Source organism: Grus americana, chromosome 13, assembly GCF_028858705.1.
Source record: "Grus americana isolate bGruAme1 chromosome 13, bGruAme1.mat, whole genome shotgun sequence".
NCBI classification, from domain to species: domain Eukaryota; kingdom Metazoa; phylum Chordata; class Aves; order Gruiformes; family Gruidae; genus Grus; species Grus americana.
In genome coordinates, this window is record NC_072864.1 from 19345966 (window position 1) to 19367103 (window position 21138).

General features: G+C 38.7%; 1 protein-coding gene across 5 annotated transcripts in view; it reads left to right on the plus strand.

Moving 5' to 3' along the window:
• The window catches only part of SLC6A2 (solute carrier family 6 member 2), a 77482-nt gene that overhangs the window by 19026 nt on the left and 37318 nt on the right, over positions 1 to 21138 (plus strand). For all 5 annotated transcript variants that reach the window (XM_054840973.1, XM_054840974.1, XM_054840976.1 and 2 more), the window contains exons 2-4: positions 3323 to 3454; positions 7240 to 7477; positions 20750 to 20888. In XM_054840973.1, the coding sequence (XP_054696948.1) occupies positions 3323 to 3454; positions 7240 to 7477; positions 20750 to 20888 (509 nt within the window). The remainder of the gene's footprint in view (positions 1 to 3322; positions 3455 to 7239; positions 7478 to 20749; positions 20889 to 21138) is intronic.

Sequence of the window (21138 nt, forward strand, 5' to 3'; positions counted from 1 at the left end):
CCCAAAGAGTTCAGCTGTCTGGGCTATACAGATCTGACTGGCCCCTTGGATTCATGCAATTAAAGCACAGCAGTTTCTGCGGCCAGTGGCACAGGCAGGAGCAACACAGCTGGCATCGTGTCACTCTTCCTAACACATTTTGATCTCATATACCAGGGAGGCATTATCAGCAGCAAGGCTGCTCCTTCAGAGAAGTCTGGTATGATGCTCAAATTCACACCAGTGCACCTAAAGCAAGAGGCCCACCAGGATGCTGGTTTGCCTCCTCCCTGGCCCACAGGATGTTCACACATGCAGGACAGTATGAAGTCTCCTTCCAAACAACACTTGTTCATAAGATACTGTATACAAATCAGTCCTGTGATGAAACCCCTGTGCAGTCACAGAGTGAGGTTGATCATATATCACATATATGCTGTTTATAAGCATTTGCATACCATTGTAGTTTGCAGCAATTTGAATGATACTTTCACCATCATTTGTTTTCCTTTGAAGTGCCCATGATCTCAGAAAGGGTTCAGTGAACACCATGAAGGTTGATTATGCATATTGGCTAGGAAGAGAAGAGCAAATATCAAGATATATACAAGATACCTGACTTTTTGGTATTTTTTACCTAATCAGAAGCTGCTAAATGAAGTTTCCAGAAGTCTCCGAAACCTTAAGTCAACTTAATGTGACTAAGCACCCTTACTTTGATATTTAACCCAATTTCAAAATACTTCAATCATTTTGTTACCTGAAAAGTATCCCAGCTATGCAACCCTGCCATACTGTGTAACTGCTCTTTGCTGAAAATTACACCACACCTTATTAATCCCTTGCGGAGGCAGGGCGGGGGAAGAAAAAAAAGAAAGAAACCTCCTTTAACTGAAGCCTGGAATGACTTGCAGCCAAATAGACAACGCTTAAGCAAGTATGCCTAAGTACAGTACACTTCACAGTTCATCATGGTGTTAGTCATACTTAAAAACCACGTATTTTAAACTAGCATTTAATATGTATGTCCACTACACATCTCCAGAATTCATTTTCTCAAACACAAATTTCCCTATTCAATTTGTGGCATCATGTTTTCCACAGTCTCTTGACATTAAGGTTAATCAAACAGCACCCTGTGCAAACTCCATACCTCCCAAATACAAGCCAAGTTTGTGAGTCAGCTCCACACGCTGTAATACTAAGCGAGACAAGTGTGGCACTTCAAAGGCTGTCACTTACAAGAAATCTGACAGTAAAACCACCTAAAATAATTTTTCTAGATATAGTGAAAGCAATATGTTGTATCCCAGATTGATTTAGCTGAGTAAGTTTCAACACTGAACAGAGCTCAGAACTGCAGGACATCAAGTATCTGTTGGAAACAAATATTTTTTCTCTACAGTATTCAAACCTATGACAGTTCAACATGACAATCATAGAAAGCAGCTTACAAACAACACTGAAATATTATTAAAACATGTATCACTGGTACTGTAGTATAGCTTATGTGAATGCAGGTTGCATTCACACTACACTCCACAGAAACATAATGAATAAGAAGATTCTTGCCCCCAAAGTGATACAAACCAATATAATTCAGCTTTTAGGATACATTCTCAAAGCTTTAAGCTATTTTTTATTTCTGTTTATATACCTTGTCTCTGTTTCATCGCAAGATTTCAACTTTCGAATGCCTGAACTTATGACTGAATGCTGAATACACTGTCCTTACCATCACGTCACAGCACGTTACTTTTAGAAGTAATTTGTTTGTGGTATGACTAAGTGAACAGAGTTTGGTTTTCCATTCTTATTCTCCAGCAAATACTCAAAATTCCCTCTCTGAACAGTCATGCTAGGCAACTTACGCTAGTAATATCTGTGAAAAGCAAACACGCAAGGTAAAGGAGCAACTCAGACTTTTAAAAGCACGACAGTAATTTCAGAAGTACTTTTTAAATATGCAATTTATTCTGCTTACTGGAATGGTTTAGATAGCTACAGTCACGCTTTTATACTTTTCTAGACTACACATATCTTCTCTGAGTTTTTATATTTAGAAGTAATGCAAACTTAATTCCTTTTGCAAGGAAAATTTTCAAATTATTAAACCAGCAGATTTTAAAGGTTTGCAAAAGTTCCTACTACTTGCTATCAGGAGAAATAGGCAGTTGCTGCTGTTTTTCTTTTGCTGAACAATTTAACCATGATTTTCACAATCTAGTTTCTTTTTCATACATAACTCCTAAGGACTGCAGTCAGTTATTCAGGATATGCAGTTACTCTGTCAGCTCCCTATTTATCAAAACAATGTCTAATAATTTTTTATACAGACAATTTGACATGAACTATGCTGGATGAAGCAAGCTACACAATAAAAGCTACGCTTTAGAGCTACCACAAAGCAGAGGACTGACAGACCATCTAGTTATTAAACATGACACCAATTATAATTGTTTTATAGTATCATATGTAGCCATGCCCTGGGGGAGTCGTCTTTCTGTGACCTGGATCACATAAAACAGCTAAGAAATTTTCAGATATTTTCTACATTAGATGATCCTTTTGTATTTCAGTTGGCAACACTTTTTACGATAGTAGCACTGACACATCAGGGTTTTTCCACAGGTGACAGTTTCTGTGGTATGAACTCACAGGAGAACCTTCAATCAAGTAAAGTTATGTATTCCAGGAAGGTGCAAGCAGCCCTGGCACTGGCATGCTGCAATATAAAGATGCTGTAACTTGGGCCTAGCAGTGAAACCTAGTACTAGGCTGGGCAGGGGTGTGTCATCTAATCACATTTCATAAGAATAAGGGAATTTATTATAGCAAAACCCAAAATATGCCATGGAAGTCCAAATTCTCTGATTGACTAGTAGTGATTAATTATCAATCCAGAGGTTCCTGCAGACACCTTACACAGTACGATTTAAACCACACTTAAAGGAACTCACATGACATTTTTTTTTCCTCTGTTGCTGGCCTCCATTCATAGTCCCTTTCCTTTTAGCTCTGCAAGTGTGTTCAGCATCATTTCTTCTTCAGTTAGGGATTAATTTTCAGGGACACATTTTTTTTCCCCTTTGAAGCCCAAAAGCAGAGGGGAAACATTAGGGGCAAATAGGAGCCATGGTCTACAGCTTTTTAAGTGGTTCTGTCTCTGAGACCTTAAAAAAAATATAGGAAAGAAACAAGAGAACATGGGTTCTTCCTTGCTGGTATTTCCTTTCTACTTCCCAAAGGCAGTGGCTTTGTCTTTAGCCAGTAAAGGTAAGCAATAGAGAAAGCAAAACGTAATCAAAACATAGACTACAATGTCCAATTATTCTCTTTCCAGGTGCTTTTCTTATTCCCTATATCCTCTTCTTAATCATTGCTGGAATGCCCCTGTTCTATATGGAATTAGCGCTGGGACAGTACAACCGAGAAGGGGCTGCCACTGTGTGGAAAATCTGTCCAGTTTTCAAAGGTAAGTGTCCCACTGCTCACTTGAGTAACACCGTGAGGGTGCCGCACACTTGTGATCACAAACAAAGTCTCTCACCTTTCCACAGACAGCATGGTATTTGCTGACCTTTCCCCAACCCTTGAAGTCAGAAGTCTTTTTGTTATCACAGGTGGAGCACAAAATGGGAAAAGCCACAGAAATCATCTTCAGGGTGATAGCTGAGGAGTGCGACAGAGAGCAATAAGCAGCAGTTCAGCCCTGTCCTCCCTTTCCTTTGCATATTGGGGAGTGGGAGAACTGGGTATCTCTAGGTGGAGGGAAGGGTTGGCAATGCAAACATTTGGAAATACCAAATCCCATCCAGGTCAGTTCAGCCCTGTCTCCCTTAGTGACTGAGATAACCACTGACTCCATTCAGTTCATCGTGTGGGGATTTCTCTCCGGAAGTCAGCGTACCACAGTGGCTAGAACACTAAAATAGAGTTGCAAAGACTGTAGTTCAGCCACTACACTTGTAACACCTCACGAGTCATCTATGGCTCTGTACCTCAGTTTTCCTGCCTCTGAAATGGGAGCAATGATTCTGATAGACTTTGTAAAGTGTTTTTCAAATCTAGCAATGAGAAGCACTTATTAAAACCTGAACATTATTATTACTATTGAGTGTCTTCCACTAGGGTTAACTCTCCATCATCACTAAATAAAAGGCTGTGTAACGTTCTCTTGTGCACTGAGTTGCAATCACTCTGCAAGGAAGCAATAGCTGGGGTTAGGTATTTGGCAACTGATAGGGTGTTTGGCATCGACTAGGGATAAAGGGATCTCCCTGGGTGAAAGAAGCCATATGCTTTCCATACATGAAACAAGTATTTGTTAAGGAGCCTCAAGAATTTTCTTAAGCTTTTCTTGCCAGCAAAAATTGTAAGTTCCCTTTTATCTACATTAGATTGTATCTAAAATCTTATGTAAAAGCCTTCTTAACCCAGAGCTATCTGAAATATCTGAAACCAGTCAAGCTCAGCTGATCTTAGAAGCTTAAAATTCAGATCATGTTCATCCTGTGACTAACAAAAGCTGAGGAGCTTAACAATAGCAATCCAAACTTGGCGGATCTGGTGTTTAGATATAGGTTACACTGAGTAAATGTTAGTCGTCTTTCTCAAAATACAGCGTTCCTCTTCAAGGAGTCTAGTGTCGCAGAACAGGAAAACTGCAGGGTTTTTTTCTTATCAGTCGAACCCAAAACTAACAGCAAAATAAATAAGCGAGCTAATAAAATATGTGCCCCAAAATTTTAAAATTAATTCCTATAGATTTACCTAGCCCTTCTATAATCCCTTCATGGGAGGAAAAAAAAAAAAATCATCGCAGCACTTGGGAACCTGAAGACCCTTGCTCAATCAAAATTCCTGCCGCTATCAGTTAATACCTTTGGATGGCAATGAGGATTTTGAAAACCTAACTGCAAAAATTAGACCTTAAGGATCTCAAAGTGTTTGAGCCAAATACCACTGTGCTCAGAGGTACTCTATCTGTTGACTTCAGGATTGAAAAGATGATGAGAAAGGAAAATAGAACTTATTTCATATATAGTCTTGTTGACATTCCAGCTGTGTTTTTAAGCTGACATTTTCAAGGTGGACTAAACATACATCACTGTTGATTTTTAAGTGCTCTTATTACTAGGATATAGAATAGCATAAACTATTTGATTCTCAAAATGTAATAAGCATTGAATTGTATTTGCACCTTAGCACAACTATCAACTCAGTACTTTTAAACTTTTGACCAAATCTTCTGATTACGTACAAATACATTTTACTGCTAACGTTTTTGAGTTGTTTCTGGAATAACTCAAATCTCTCTCTCAAATGAAAAGTACACAGTCTACACAAATTTATAGCAGCTTCTCTAAATGAACAGCACTATAGTACTAATTTTAGCTATTACTATTATTACTATGAACTCTAAGAACTCTACTTCTAATGAGATGCTCTCATAACACATGCAATTAAAAATATACCCTGTAACCTCTGCAACGCAGACTGTTCATCTCTGCATTTTCCAGGGTCTATTTTAGCATGTGGGTGGTGCAGCATTACTTTTAAGAAAAACTAGACCTGGAAACAGGAAAGCAAATTAATTCCTGAACATTCTTATGATTTCAGGAGTGACATTTGAGATACATTTGATCCAGTATTTTTTAATCTTGGTATTAAATATCTATCATTGTCCTCCTGAATTGGAGAAATTTCAGGAACACTTTTTTCAAACAGAAATCATCCAATTTCAGTGCAACATATATTATATGTACTTAGTATTTTAACATTCACATTAATATTTAAGAATTATCCCCTTGGGTGATTCCCCACTTCGCTCCATTCTATTGATCATAATGTATCACTAGAGTTCGAGTGTTACTGTACTGGATTCATTTATGCACCAAGGATTTGAAGATACAGTTTCATCTTTACTTTCACAATATTTTCCCCAATGTTATGTATGTGCAAACTGGTCTATGTATTAAAAGCCTCGTGAAGAGCAGAGTAACTTTGCTGTATGCAGCAGTCTTTGAACTGCCAACTCCTTCAGGGTCAGCATCTGTTCCTTATGCAAATTTTAAACTAAGGATTAATATTCAAAGTGTGTGCTACTTCCTTGCTTTATCAAGAAATACAAAAGCTTAATAATCTCCAACTGCTAGGCCTCCAAGGCAGTATCTCCAAAAACTAAACTGAAGAAAATTAGAAGTAAAGGTTTACACTTAGGTGCTGCGACAGTACAGTGATGATAGTCATAAAACAGCTGTAGTCTCCTCCTGTTATATGTAATACACACAACTTTGGGGTAGGATTCAGAGAACAATGCTGCGCACAGAGTAAAGGAAAAATTATATAAGCCAAGGTAAAGCAAGCTTCCTGAACAATTCTGGCAACTAACTTTTATTCTGCTCTGACATTAGTACCAAAGCTTCCTCCCAAACTATTGGAAAATGTACCACTTTCATGACGAGAACATGCACTCTCTGGGGCTCTCTCGTTAAAGGGACACTCCAAACACACTTCTCAGTACACAAAAATACAAAACAAATGTTCAAAGTCAAAAGATAATGCTTACAGCGGGGATTCTGTAATCCTGGGGAGATAATAAAATGGTTTGAAGGTCCACACACAGTTTAGCCTCAAGCTTGATATTCACCAAGATTTACTGGCATGCCCAAGGACCACTTGGAGCCCCTCAGTGGAACAGCACAGACTGTTTCATGCATGGTTTGGACCTAGTTACACGCTGATGGAAGCCAATCTGGAGAGCAACAATGGGAAAGAAACAGAGGAAGGATTGGTGTCTGTTCCAAACTAGCTCAGGGTGGGAACATGAGGCATAGGGAAACTTCACTTAGGTCTTGAGCTTTACTTTTCCAAGAAAAGTTGCCAAGGACTCTGACATTATGAAGATGAAGTAAGTTTGACTCTTAACATGGGCTTGCAATCTTCTGCGTTGGAAGCAAATCAGCAATGGAGTTGTACAAGAACAAATTTTTATATCGCACTGCTTAATTTCTTTTTCTGGCAAACAAGTGAATTTGATAAAAGCCAGTCATTTTCCAAAATCTTTAATGTAATTTTTTGTTTTAAGGTCAATGACACTTTGTCCGCATGTGTGTATGTAAATGTTAAAAATTCCTTTTATTGGTCTGAAGATCTAAAATGAATTTGCAACCATGTATGGCTAAGTTCAGCTCCAGTGTTTGCATATACTGTTGCGTGTAAAATGCAATGTGTAATCTAGTTTTCCTTTGTCTTTAGGTGTAGGCTATGCAGTGATACTCATAGCTCTTTACGTGGGTTTCTACTACAACGTTATCATAGCTTGGTCTCTGTATTATCTATTTTCATCATTCACATTTGAGCTCCCCTGGACAAACTGCGACAACAGTTGGAACAGCCCAAACTGTACAGATCCCAAACTCTTCAATGCATCAGTGCTTGGCAATGGTACCAAATACTCAAAGTACAAGCTCACTCCTGCAGCTGAATTTTATGAGTAAGTGTTGACTTGACTTTGCTATTTATTCAAAATTCTATGTCTAAGAATGTTTCCTCTGGAAGGTAAAATAGCTTAGCATCCAGCCTCTAGAATAAGCATCAGAAGACTAAGGTTAAAATGCAGTTGTAATGTTGATCTGTATTCCTGTGCGATTAAGACTCTTGCCTCTGCCAGCTTTGGTTTCTCCTGTACAAACGCAATACTTGCCACTGAGCAAAATGGAATTGGACAAAAGAGACAAATCTTCCCCAACGTATCACTTTTGCTTGCACCAACTTTGCCAGGGCAAGGAAACACAGCAATATTCTGACATGCCAAACTGAGCTGACTTCAGGGCTTTAAAATAATCATTTGTTCAACGGGCTTGGCCTGTTTCTCTACTTGCAAAATATCTCAGAGCAGACCTCTGTTTGCTCAGCTACTTCAATAGTTCCATGAAGTGAGACGAAGCACTGAGCAGGAGAGCATCAGAGTTGTAGAAAGATGGGCTTTTTCTAATTCCTAAGCAAAAAAGCATTCTGCAATATGGCCAAGACAGGAAAAGGCACACTCAAAACAAATGCTTGGAATCAAAACCAAAAAGGTATAGAAATTAACAACTGAACTATAAAACAAAAATATCAATCTGTGTATAAATAATTACATTATGGACCTCCAGGGGAAAACAGGATTTGACTGGGATAAAGAAAGGAGGATGGGCATCAGGCTAATTGAATCAGCTGTTGAATTAATCTGAATAATCAGTTAATATTTCTGTGTTGGGAACAGAAGGATATCAGGGCATACACCTGCCGAGCAGAGAGTCCTACCCTGTAGAAACAAAGGGACACCACTGTTACCATAAATAACCTCGTGTGTGTTACACCATGCCTGGCTACAGTAGGCATCTTGAGGTCTGCATTTATAGCTCTGAAACATTTGTGGCTGCTATTTCTCCTCTGAAGACAGCACAGTGGAAGACCAGTAGCAATACACAAACTGTTGGCAGGGGTTTGGGTAAACTAAATTCAGTGCTTTGAAAACAATAAGGGGGCGTTGAGTTCAAAGGAACTCACTACAATGGCAAATAATGACAGCTAGGAAATCTAATGCCTTTACAAAGACAATATATGATGTGTTCATAACTCATGTAAAGACAGATCATTTATAGCAAAAGGCTGTATACGCATGTAGTCAAAGAACCTGACTTTGAAGTGAACTATAAGAAATTATACATTACAGAACTTTCATTTGAACAGCATTATAAAAAAGGTTTTCTTTGTCACGTTCTTATGCTTAACCCTTTGTAAAGCAAAATGCAATCCCTATATTCTTGCTTTGCTCCTTTATGATTTAAAGTGGTTCTATGCATTTTCTGTTATCACATCATGCTTGGGGTATGATTTTGACTTTTTAGTGGATGAGGTGGTGGTGGAATCTATTCATGATGTTTTGATTTAGTTCCACTGATCTGGGGAACAGCTCAATTTGTGATTCTATCTGTACACTGAAACTTGAAATATTAGGGTTCTTCCCTCACCATGAAATAGATTCAAGGTGCAGTTTTCAGAAGGTGAGAATAAAAGGGGAATCTGACATTTCATTACGCTTTGATCCCTGAATTTTGGGGCCATAATTAAGTCCCTAGGCCCTGTACTTACTAGCAACTAGATTATAATGCAAAAATGAGAAGAATAACCACTCAAATAACACAATCTAACATCTGCTTCCCCAGCTGTAAAAACAAGGAAACACAAGGGGCATTATGTTCACTTATCCAGTATTTGGATTAGCTCATCAAGTTCAGCTGTACAGCTCAGGTGTGGACCCAAACTTGTGTAAAGTTTTAGTGTATTCAGATCCAACCTAATAAAGACAGCCCAATTCAGAAAACAGTGCTTCTTCTCTTATATCAAATAACCTAACTCATTCCTACGGTCTTTTTACAACACAGAGAGTTGAATCTTCTGATTATAAAATTTCATATTATTTGCAACAGAGTCAGGAAATATAAGTGATGATGTAATATTAAGTTTGTATCAGTACAGTGGGTTTACAAAATGACACACCATTTTCGGATGTAGTATGTTAAGTAACAGTTCAAGTAAGGGTCTTGACTGGCTACATTCCCTCTGCAAACCCCTTAGTAAAGGCTGAATATTCCTTTAAGAATATTGAGTGTCCTTATACCATATTGCACTACTGTCTGAACGACTGCTGAACTTGGCCCAAGTGTTTGTGTAGCAATCACAGCTGATTCTTCCAGGTAGATAGACATTAGTCACTTCTTAATCAACAAATCTTTGCCAGAGGAGAACTATAGTTCCTGATGGAATAGTTTGTATCAGGTCAGTCTGTTCCTTACAGCTAGAAATCCTAAATTATCAACTGGATAGCTAATTGATCCTTCCTCAGTAATACTGTGGATAAATAAGAGTTTTTAAGTAACAACATCATGAAGACACTGGTTTCCAAATTCTATGATCATGTTTACTTTCTTAAGGTTTGTACTGCTATCCAGTGCAATAACAGAAACAATTACTTTTTGGGCAATAGATCTAATATGGCAGATTTCAGATTTTGAGTTTTGATCAGTTATATAAAGAAACAAGGAAATAGAGCAGCTGCGTTTATACCAGAGGGAAATCAAGCTATGCCACTCAAACTTCAGTGGGATACCTATGGAAGCCCAGCCTCTGCACTAATATGACAAGGTATGATAATTAGCATTATTAAAACAGGGTTTGAAAACAGCAATAGCACTGGTGCCCACTATAAAAATATCATAGAAAGGGAGTGATTTTGACGGTGGAGGTGAAAATAAGTTCCATTATTCTCCTCAGTACTCCTAAGGCATACAGGAGACCATCCAGTTTGGAGTACTTGGGCCCATGTGTTCAACCACAGTAACTAGCGTAACAAGAACTTGCTGCTCTGTGTATGCACTGCGGCTTATGGAAAACTTGTTAAGGATGCTAAAATGCACCCAAGCACTTATGTCTTCAGCCTCAGCACTACAGGGGAATTGTTACAGCTTGAACTTGGTTCTTGAGGTTGTATATTTACATCAAGAACACATGCAAACTTTTGTCTTCTGCTGGGCAAGCTGAACTGGAAGCAGGAAGACCAGAAACACCAAACATCTATTTGGCAGTTGGAGAATGACTGAAAAGAGGTATTTCCAAAACAGGCCGCAAGCAGAAAGCTGGTGTGGTTACCCTTGAGAGAAACAGACACTTCTCTCTGGAACAAAATTTCTTCACACAAAGCTAGCCTGACCATGAATTTAGAGTAGAATATTTCCTAAAACCACGCAGCTGACAGAGCTGACTGTTTCTGTCTCCACCAGTGCAGGAACAAACCGTTGGAAGAGGTGGGAGTACTGTGATGTGTTAGTTCATCTAATACTTCAAGAAAGGCACCTCTAAGTTCAACAGAAATATGCTGATTCTCACCACTTACATTGAGTGAGGGAAGGGAAAACTTGCTAAGAATCCAGGCCAAATCTTTCAGCTGTCCAGTATTTGGCAGGGAAGGAAAGCAGGGAGAAACCTCTAAGCCTCAAACTTGGAAGAAATCACTTCAAATTGCAATTTCCATGCCAAGGGAGTGACAGGCGGACTTTGACAAACATATTTGGCTTTTGTTTTCAAGCCTTAAGAGCTGGGCAACAATTCAGGTTGAAGTGGTTCTCCACTTAGTAAAATGAAACACTCTAGAAAGCCTAAGTCTGGTTTCAGTCATTCAGGCTTAATTCAGGCCAAGGTGCCACTGACATCAACGGGACAGTTGCTTACAACAGGAAGGAATGGGACCTCTACAATACTTCATTAGAGATGGTTAAAATCAATTATAAAATATTTGTACACTGCAAACTTAGCAAAGCAAGCACTCCAAAATCTGATAACAACTGGTGCCGTTCTGCTAGTAACAGTCAGTCGTAAAAGAAATCTGGTTAGGAATAAAATGTCAATTCCACATTTCTTTGGAGACACACATTATTTTAATTACTTCCCTCTTCAGTGGTTTGGAATTAAACACACAAAATGTAAGGACCTTCTATCCTTTCAACATATGCTAAAATAATTCATTATAAACATTTTTTTTTTTTGAAGAACACAAGTGCATCACTGCAAAAAAAGTTCCCCTAGCTACTCTATATCACTCCTATTTAAATACTTTATCTGAATACAGGCATATTTTATATTTGTTCTCTCCATTCTTGTGTCTGGGAAAAGTTTGTTACCATCTTGCCTTCATTTATGCTGACAGTTAAAAAATACGAGTTTGGAGGAACAAAAGCACTGTTCTTCTCACGAGGCCTGCAAAAAATCATGATCTGTTGTAGGAACAAATCCTGGCAGTTTTTTAAACAAAATAGTGAAATTGTCAACAAATGTATTGAGCTATGGCTATTTTCCTCTGATAGTACTTTTTCTCAGGGTTGTAATCCATTCTTTGTGTGTAAGAAATAAAACACATTTTTACAGGGAAATTTTCATGCCAGATTCAGTAAAGGAAATTCACAGAATTCACAAGTCTGCCCAGATGTGAGTAATTGTAAAAAGCTACCTAAGAACAAGAAGTAAAGACAATGTTCAGTCACGGCAGTCTACATCTATCATATTTTATGAACACAAATTTGTGAGGATTGTGAAGCAACCTCTCCCAAAAGAGAGAAAACACTGTTTCAAAAGTAAGCATAAGGAATTCTGCTTATAAATGCTTATAAAAACTGAATCAGACAACAAGAACTAATGAGAGTGGATAGTCCTATATTCTGCTAGTCACATCTGGTAAGAAAAGTTTCTAAGCTCATGCTAAACATGATCAGCAGTTCTCAGTGATATACCACTTTCCTGGACAACAAACCACCACTGAATACATCTGAAGCTTCTTTAACATCCATACCTTCTAAACTAATTTGAGAGTTTGTAAGCAACAAGAAATTAAGAACCTCTCTAGACTTACTCATCTTTTGCATCTTAATTGAAAGGAAAGCCGTCAGATGTTTCTGACAGGTTTGAAGTTGAGTAGCAGTCATCTGTTTTACCTTCATAGACATCACGCAATCAAAGACTAACAATAATTCTAGCTAGGTTCTGTAACTTCACTCCTAGAAAATCCCCTGAATGTAACAGAAGAACTGCCCTGATTTCAGTGGACTTAGAATCAGGCACTTTATTGAATACTTTGTGTGGGAAATTTATGGCCACATTGCTGAGATAGCAATAAACAGGCTGCTTTAGAAATCAATTCTATATTAACTGCACAGGCATATTTAGGAAGTGTTTGGGTGCACTGTTTACACATCCATAGTTTCAGACTAACATATTTGCATCCCTACACATTGTATATTTACTTTTTGACTGTGCTGACTTTTTTGGACTCAATTAAGTAACTCAATCTTTTTTTTTTTTTTTTTGAATCAGTGCACAGAAATTTCTGGTACAAGTATTTATGTGCATAAAATAAAAACAGCTATTCTAAAAATATTTACATGTGCAGCTTTGAAATTCACGTTTCATGTATGTTCGTATCTTCACATTTGTTGACCATTTACTTACCTGAAAAGAAATTAGATGCAAGTACGGTGGAAGTCAATCCACATAAGTATGTACACATGTTTGGAGGCTTTGGACAGCTTTATGGAAATGCTTCCTAAACCACAACACACCCTTGTGTAGCAAGTCCAGAAGACTGGAACAATGACCACTTTGCCAACTTAAATTTGCAGGGGGAGTTTATGAGATATTGTAAATGTCAGGAGCTGCACATTACACTGCACGCAATTGGCTTGCTTTGTGCTAACCTGTAGGAGGAATTCTAACTGCTTATCTTTACATACAGAATCCTATGCAGTTTGGTAGTGGTACCAGGCTCTGAGCAATAATTACAGCAGCTGAGGTCAGCACTGCAGCACCTCCCCTATATTACCTTGCATTTGAAATCCTGGCAAGCAGAAACAAAGCCTTTCTCTGTGGAACATCTCCATCTGCACATATTGCTCAAGGCAAAGCCAATAAAGGTGTCGCACACAACTAAACAGCCATGTATTTGTATTCACCTGTTTCTCATTAAATGTTCTCTAAGACACAGTACTGACATAGTATCACCACTAGTGTTTTATGTGTTGCTTCCTACAGCTCATCCAAATCTATCACATCTAAGCATTAATCTATGAAAAGGCTACAGACCTAACCTCATTGTGTAAAGGACCCAGCATTACAACAAATGTTGAACCATAAAGTGAGCATTCATTTGTTTAAACGTGTCAGAGGTCCTCAGTTTGTGGTACACAGACCTATTCCTATGGTTAAATTTTTTCTGACAACTTTCTGTCTTTCCATGCAGCTCTTCTGAAATCAGTAAAGCTTCATGAAAGCTCAACAGCTCCTTTGGAGAGGCTGGGGCTCTTCTTTCATGACCTTCCTGTCTAGGGCAGTGCATGGCCCACTAAGAACGCTGACTGAAGCACCATTTACCTTACTAAGGGCTGGGGCAGTTGGCAGCACGTGTGCTCTAACTGCTTCGCCATGTATCCTCAAACAATAAACTTTTTTCAGGAGTTCAGTATTCATTAGATCTATGGAAGGGCGAAGTTCAAGCATTTCCATTCTATCTGCAAATCTTAATATAATGGGTTTAAAAGCAGATTTTGAAAATCTTTTTTCAGAGTGCTTTGCAGAGTTGAATGCATTGAAGAGACGCACAAACGGTAAGGGAGGTCAGAATTATTAAGTTAATAGGAGAATTAAGCTGGGTAAAGACTTAAGTGAGTCAAGATAAACATTCTCAGTGAATGAAGAGTTCAGTCCTAGTGGCCACACATAATTTCAGGATTATCATGATTCAAAAAGAAATACCATTTCATTCAGTACAAGTAATAAATACGCCAACCAGGGTGTTACTGGTAAATTATCTTTTTGTAAGTGATTGCCAAAACGTAGCTTGAAGTCCATTACACAGCTCCATTCTCCAACACAAGAGGGAGCTGAAATATCTTGAGAAACAGAAAAACTCAGACAACAAAGGTGTTGGCAAAAATCAATGCAGTATCCCGCAGAGCTGGAGTGACTACATCCAGCTGAACCCAAGCTGGATGCTGCAGAGCCCCCAGCATACCTCTGAAGCATGTCCAGTGCTCCAGGGTGGGGGACAGATAGATAGTGCACATACAGCACTGCACATCAGATGGCTCGGCACCGCTTTCTTATGTTCTTGGCTACAGGAGAGCACTCTCCTGGACCCAGGCTATCCTTCTGCATTGCAGCGATGCCATACCCAGAGCTCTTTACAAAGCACTCAAGCAGCTCAGACAGCAGCTGTATGTATGGCAGAGCTTGGTCTGAGCCAGGCTAACCCTCTTGCACTTTGGTGACTTGTGGAATCGGTCTATCTCTGCACTGCACCCCTAGCAACAGAATTACAGTGAGGAGACACTGGTGTTCAATCTGCATGGAGCGAACTCAGGTCTGCAGGGTTTGTACCACAAGCTCTGCCCCACACAGCTGTGGATATACACCCTGTAGATGCAAACTGCTGTGGAAACAGTACAGCTAAATTTAAGCAGTGCTATACCTGAATAAAAATACCTGGAGCCTGGCAAACTCTGTGTAAGAGGAACTCCATCCACAGCTGCTTAAAGCAGATAACCTAACCTTCCATAGATAAAAGAACCAACTGTATTTTATACTCAGAAGGAAATTGGCAGCAATGACAACTGAACTATGGTTGCCCAAATATATAACACAAGAGATGCATGTCGGAGAGCCTTCTAATTGAGTACAATTATCATGCTTCAAATTGCCTTCTAAATTGAGTATGTAACTTAATTTCTACAGATTGCATGCTGTATACACTGACAGTCTTTTTAGCATCTTCAATCTACAATTTGCATTAAGTTTTAAATGATAAAAAACTAGTCTAACTACCAGAACAGGGAACAGAGCTCAAGAGACCAGGACTGTATCTATTTATATCTTAGCCAATTTGCTGATACTTAGTCTATGCGAGCCATTTGGGTTTGATCCCATAAAAGTGACTACAAACTTTTAAAAGTATTTGGAAGTTCTTAGAAGGACTTAAGTTTTTATAAGTACTTAATATGTTAACTAACAAATGTATTTGTTAGTTAACATACTACTTTGCTGACAAGTTGATGACATTTTTGCAATGTGAACAAATGTGATACAACATATCTAAAAATTGTTTAGATGAATGACACCCTTCTATTGATCACATCAGATTTAGGCAAATAACTTTTGCCTTTAATGAAAAGAAACAGAATGAGCTTATAGAGCTGTGTAATCCTATTTGGATTGAAATCTAAAATCATAATTGATTTGGGACTGGGAAAAAAGAGGCCTACTCCAAGATCTTTAACTTGATCTGCTTGTACAAAACCTTCTAAATTTCCAAAAGAGTCGTGTAAATCTCTCTAGGGATGAATAATACAAGAGAGTCCTTAGAAAGAACCAGTCTGACAAAAAAGTCTGGGAGAATTCTACACCTAAAACTCTTACCTCCTGTTTTCTGGCTATGGAATAAATGTTTTGGAACGAATAAGATACAGAATAATTTTCAGATCACGACCCTTGGCATTTCTTTTTCCTTGGGTTTGGTTCTCTGTTTATACTCCAGTACTCACCACTTCCATAAAGAGTATATTCTGAATTGCTCAGAGTGGAGACAAAGCAAAGGTTTATAATAATCCCTATTTTATAGATGGGAACACCAGGACACAGAAAAGAATTTATTGGTTCCAACATTACCTATTTTAGAACAGTGACTGGATCCTTCATTTACTAAGTCCCACTGAGCAGCTGCCCTCCTGCGTCCTCAATAATTTGTCTTCTGCAGGGTTTATGTGTGAATACCAAACAGCTGGCCTTTTGGTGGTCTTTGCGATCTGACACCAAGTGCAGCACAAAGACAAAACAGAACACAGTGGTACCAGCAAATTGCCCTTTGCTGATTTCAACAGAGGTGCACTATTTCCCTTTAGCTGAATGCAGTGTAGAAGTAAGGCAAGAATTGGTGCCAGAGTTATTGGGTGACATGGGGAATGTTCCCAGCAGAGAGCACAGGGAAGGCGAGGACCAGAAGAAATTTCCCAAAGAGAAACCAGAATATCTGAACGCAGCTTCAGTCTGAAATCCTTTCACATTCCTGTTCCTCTTGCAGATAGGCAGAAAGACTCTTGGGACCCATATTTACAGTGATGTACGGTGTCAAAGACATTGCAAATGTAATTTATACTCCCTTACATGGAAAGCAGTCTTTGCATAAATCAGGCACCTTTGCACAAATCCTTGATTTTTTAAAAAAAAAAAGTTAATTTCTTATCTCTAGTGCATGTTCTTTGATTCTTGGTGCTGTACTAACTAAATATTGCTAGAGCACTGACTAGACTATCTGAAAGCTTAAACAATTTATTAGCTCCTCTTGTATTTTGCTCAGCATAATATAATAGGTCCCTGTTCTACTTTGTCAGCTCCATCTGTTAGTGTTTATTTTCTGTCTTTTCCCCCCCATAACATTTTCTTCACCTTTTTGCACATATTTCTCATCTACTTTCATTCTTTTCTCAATAACAACAATCTGCAGGCAAAATACTAATTCTAGTTGTCTTACTGCCTCTGATTTTTTCCTTTCTCTTTGACTCAGAGTTCTGAATTATGAGAGTTTATTTTGTTAGCAGAATTGGACAAATATCTCTATTCTTATGAAACAAGAATCACTTCCAGAAGCTTTTACTTAGGACATTCTCGGAAGCTTTAGACATAGTTTAAAGAAGTTGACAGACAACAGGGGCTGATAATAGTTGGTGCTGCATCTCCTCTGGGTCCCTGGCTTAGAGATGTAAGACAGATCAGTTCATGCCATTTTGTCTATGACGTGTACATGTCTCTAGCATTGGGAAATGGGACAAACTTGCAGCTAGTGAATTCAGGAATGGATGTTGGCCACATTGCATTATTGTGCTGTAATATCAAAAGGCTGAAAATTCAGGTGTTTCGACCTCAGAGCTTCCTGAACGGGGAATCTTGCAGTATCTTTTCCTTCACATTTTCCTCTTTGTGGCCAGTATAATGGAAGTGACTGAGTATAATCTAAAGGAGCCAGTCAGGGATTTATCGCTCAACCTGCCTTAACAGAGGCAGGGTAAAAATAGCCTCAGCTGCTCCTGCTCCTTGATGTGAAACAAGAATAATTGTTGCATAATTGAGTTAACTGGATTTTCTATAGCATCACTGATGTATGCTAACTTGGATGAAAATGATGAATGCAAAGTTCTTTTCAAATTTGCTCTTCTCCAAAAAATGACTGTTTTTCAAAGAACATTACAGAGCTCTATCCTTCAAACCCGTAAGGTTTAGTCTATCTAATACTTTGGCTGCTGCTTCTCTCCTCCATCTCTTCATATGTCAGCACATCTTAACTTAAATCGCAGTCTAGCACTAGATCTTTTATATTTTATGGTGCTGCTGTAACAGAAATGTAGCTTCTAATAGGTAAACATTCACAAACTACTTCCCAGCAACCTTCAAAAAGGGCATCTTTCAGAAAGCTTCTATGACTTATCTAGATGTTACAAAGAAAAAAAAAAAGGAAAAGGAAGCAAAACCCGCCAGAATTACAGCTCAGAAACAGCAGCTGTCTATGAAGATTTCCTTGCTTAGCTGCCCAGTTACACAGCTGTTTTGTCCGGTTACAAAAGTATTTTTCTCTTCCTATTTTATGATCCCTTACCCTGATTAAGAGAGAAGAACTCTTGGAATGGAGATTCTCCTGAAAATCCTGGGAATCCCACATTTGAAATGGCAGTTCTGGCAAGTGTTCCAAACAGTAAGACACATTGCTCGCTGCTTCTTGGAAAGCAAACACGCAAGGCAGCAGGCTTCTTTACAAATCCAGGAAAATATTTGGGCAAGAAGAATAAAACATTAAATGGGCACAAAGAATGCAAATTCAGATTCTGTTTGTCTGAGTAGACATCTACACATCATAATCCAGAGGTCTGTCTTTACAAAATCCAGCTCTGATAGCAATAGCAGTGTAACTGTGATAGCACAGACTGCCAAAACCCTCCCAAGATCCTGGACAAATGTTCTGATCAGAAGCCTGTGAAGCTTTTCCCAGCTATGCTTATCACTGCCCAAGCTGGTAAGTTTAGAATGGAATCAGGCATCCCTGTCCAGGATTCACTTACATCTGTGGATCCTCTAGCAAATTATACTTTATCAGCAGAAATACAAGTAGCTTTCACTCACACTCTAACCAAAGTGGAATGAGACCTACTTAATTATTTACATTTAATTAAAGATAATAGGTTTTTAGGTGAGATATCAAGAAGTCAGCCTCTATGTTTTACTGTTTCCACAGGTAACAGCTATATTGTTGTACAGCTATATTGTTGTATAATAAGAGTTAAACTCATCTCATACTTTCTAAATAGGAACATTCTCAAATATATGCCACAAACACATGGTCACTACTCTTTTAATGTCTCACTTGTTATTAGCTTTACAATGCAACAAACAGATCAGCTGCTTAATTTAGGAGGATGCTTTCTACAAGTATCTTTTATCCAACTGGGATAAATCATAGAAACAGTCCAAAAATACAGCATTTCTTATTAAACGTAAAAACTACAGAAGCAGAACTATTACAGTTCTTAGTTGATCATATCTTGATGCTTCAGGAATCAAAAGGGAATTGTATGCAACTCTCCTATTGCTAGATGGGCCTTATTTTTCCCAGCATGTTTCTACAGTTTTAGTAGTACAGAGACCTTTTTCAGTTTTCCCCATTTAAGTTGACACAGGATTACCCTATCTGGGAACTTACTCAACTATGTCACTCATCTCCAACTTGATAAGACAAGTGCTTAAGTTAATTCTGAAGCACCATCTATCTAGTAAGAGATTGTATGGAGATAGCCAATAAGGCTGAAATTATACTCCTCAGAATTTAGTTTCTAAATGTCTGCAGTCATGCAGGGAAAATCACTCAGTACTTCAGTTTCTCTAAAATTTAGTTATCTTCATAAAACATGTCAAGGTCCTCCAGCAAACAGGGCTTCTTTGATTCAATTTGTTTGTACTATCATGGTGCTCAGAAAAGCCAACAGAAATCAACTTCCTATTTTACCCAAAAAGTGCACAGCAAATAAAAGGTAATAAAGGAGAGGAAACAAGGAAGGTCATGACCATTTTATCTGGATGGGCACTGAAACACTAAGAAATTGAATCCCTGAGCCAGCATCCTGTGATCTACATCAGAACCAGGAGTTAGCTCTGCAATTCTTCTCTAGTGCAGGCCTCCAGCCACAATGCCATTCCTCTCTGCAAATACATCTTTCAGTAAAACAAACTATTTCTGCATTTTTTAGATCTGAAAAAGCAGCGAGAGACACTTCAATAGCACAGAACTGAGTTAAAGGACGTGAGATCCACTATAATATATATCTCTCCCATATCCCTGTGCCTGTTGCGCAGTGTGTTTTGGCAACTCTAATTGTAGATATCACCAGTCAGGAGGACAAGTACTCTTCTACACTTCAATCCACTTCACTGTATAGATCTCAAAAGAATTACCTGCCCTGGTAAGCAACAGAATTTCCTCTGCTATCACTCCACTGTCTCAATGAACATCTCAGCACTATATCCAATTTAAATTTACCAACTGTTGCTTTTCCGTTCCAAGTAATTTTCCCATTTGCACCCTCTCAATAGCCTATTCAAAAAGAAATTGAAAGTAACTCTGGAACTGCTGAAGTTGCAGGAAGCCAGCTGTTTGCTTATCTAGAATCACAAAATAATTTAGGCTGAAAGATATCGCTAAAGGTCATCCAATACAACTCCTTACCCAAAAGCAAGGCTAACTTCAAAAGTAGATTAGTCTGCTCAAGGCCTTTACTGGCCAAGTTTTACAATCTCCAAGGACAGAGGTTCTGTAGTGTCTCTGGGCATCCGTTCAGTGTTCAAGCAAGAATCAACAAATGACACTTCCAAAATCCTCAAACACTTTCAGTGAAGGAGAGAGTCCTGTTATTATGGCACTGTGATGCTCCACAAACACTGATGGGCCAGTGACACCATGAAGGCATTGTGGGAAGAAGCACAATACATGGCTTCACGAAACAGGTTCCACTAACTGCTAGCGATGTCAGTAGGGCAGCTACTACTGCAGTGCAGCATCCATTTCTGCTGTCCACAGGATGAGATAGGTAAAAGCCTTTTCCCTCCAGTGACTTCGCTTTGTTTCTGTGTATCTGGTGTATAGGCGAGGAGTTCTGCACCTGCACGAAAGCCGTGGAATCCATGACCTTGGCTTGCCTCGCTGGCAACTTTCCCTCTGCCTCTTGGTGGTGGTAATCATTCTTTTCTTTAGCCTGTGGAAAGGCGTGAAGACTTCAGGAAAGGTAGAGCTAATATTGTCCTTCTATCTCAAGTACATTCTTTGTCTCCTTTAAGAAGTCTCCTAATTTTAGAATGCAAGAGACTAAATCACTGCTTCTGAGGGATCCTCAGGGACCAAACCATGTCAGAGGCCTTCATATATGTACAGTGGAAATACACAATAAAATAAAGGTGGAATCGGGATTAACAAGTTTTGTTGTGTGATGTTCTAATTGGAAATTTTATTAGCATATTATTTTCAATCCAACATTA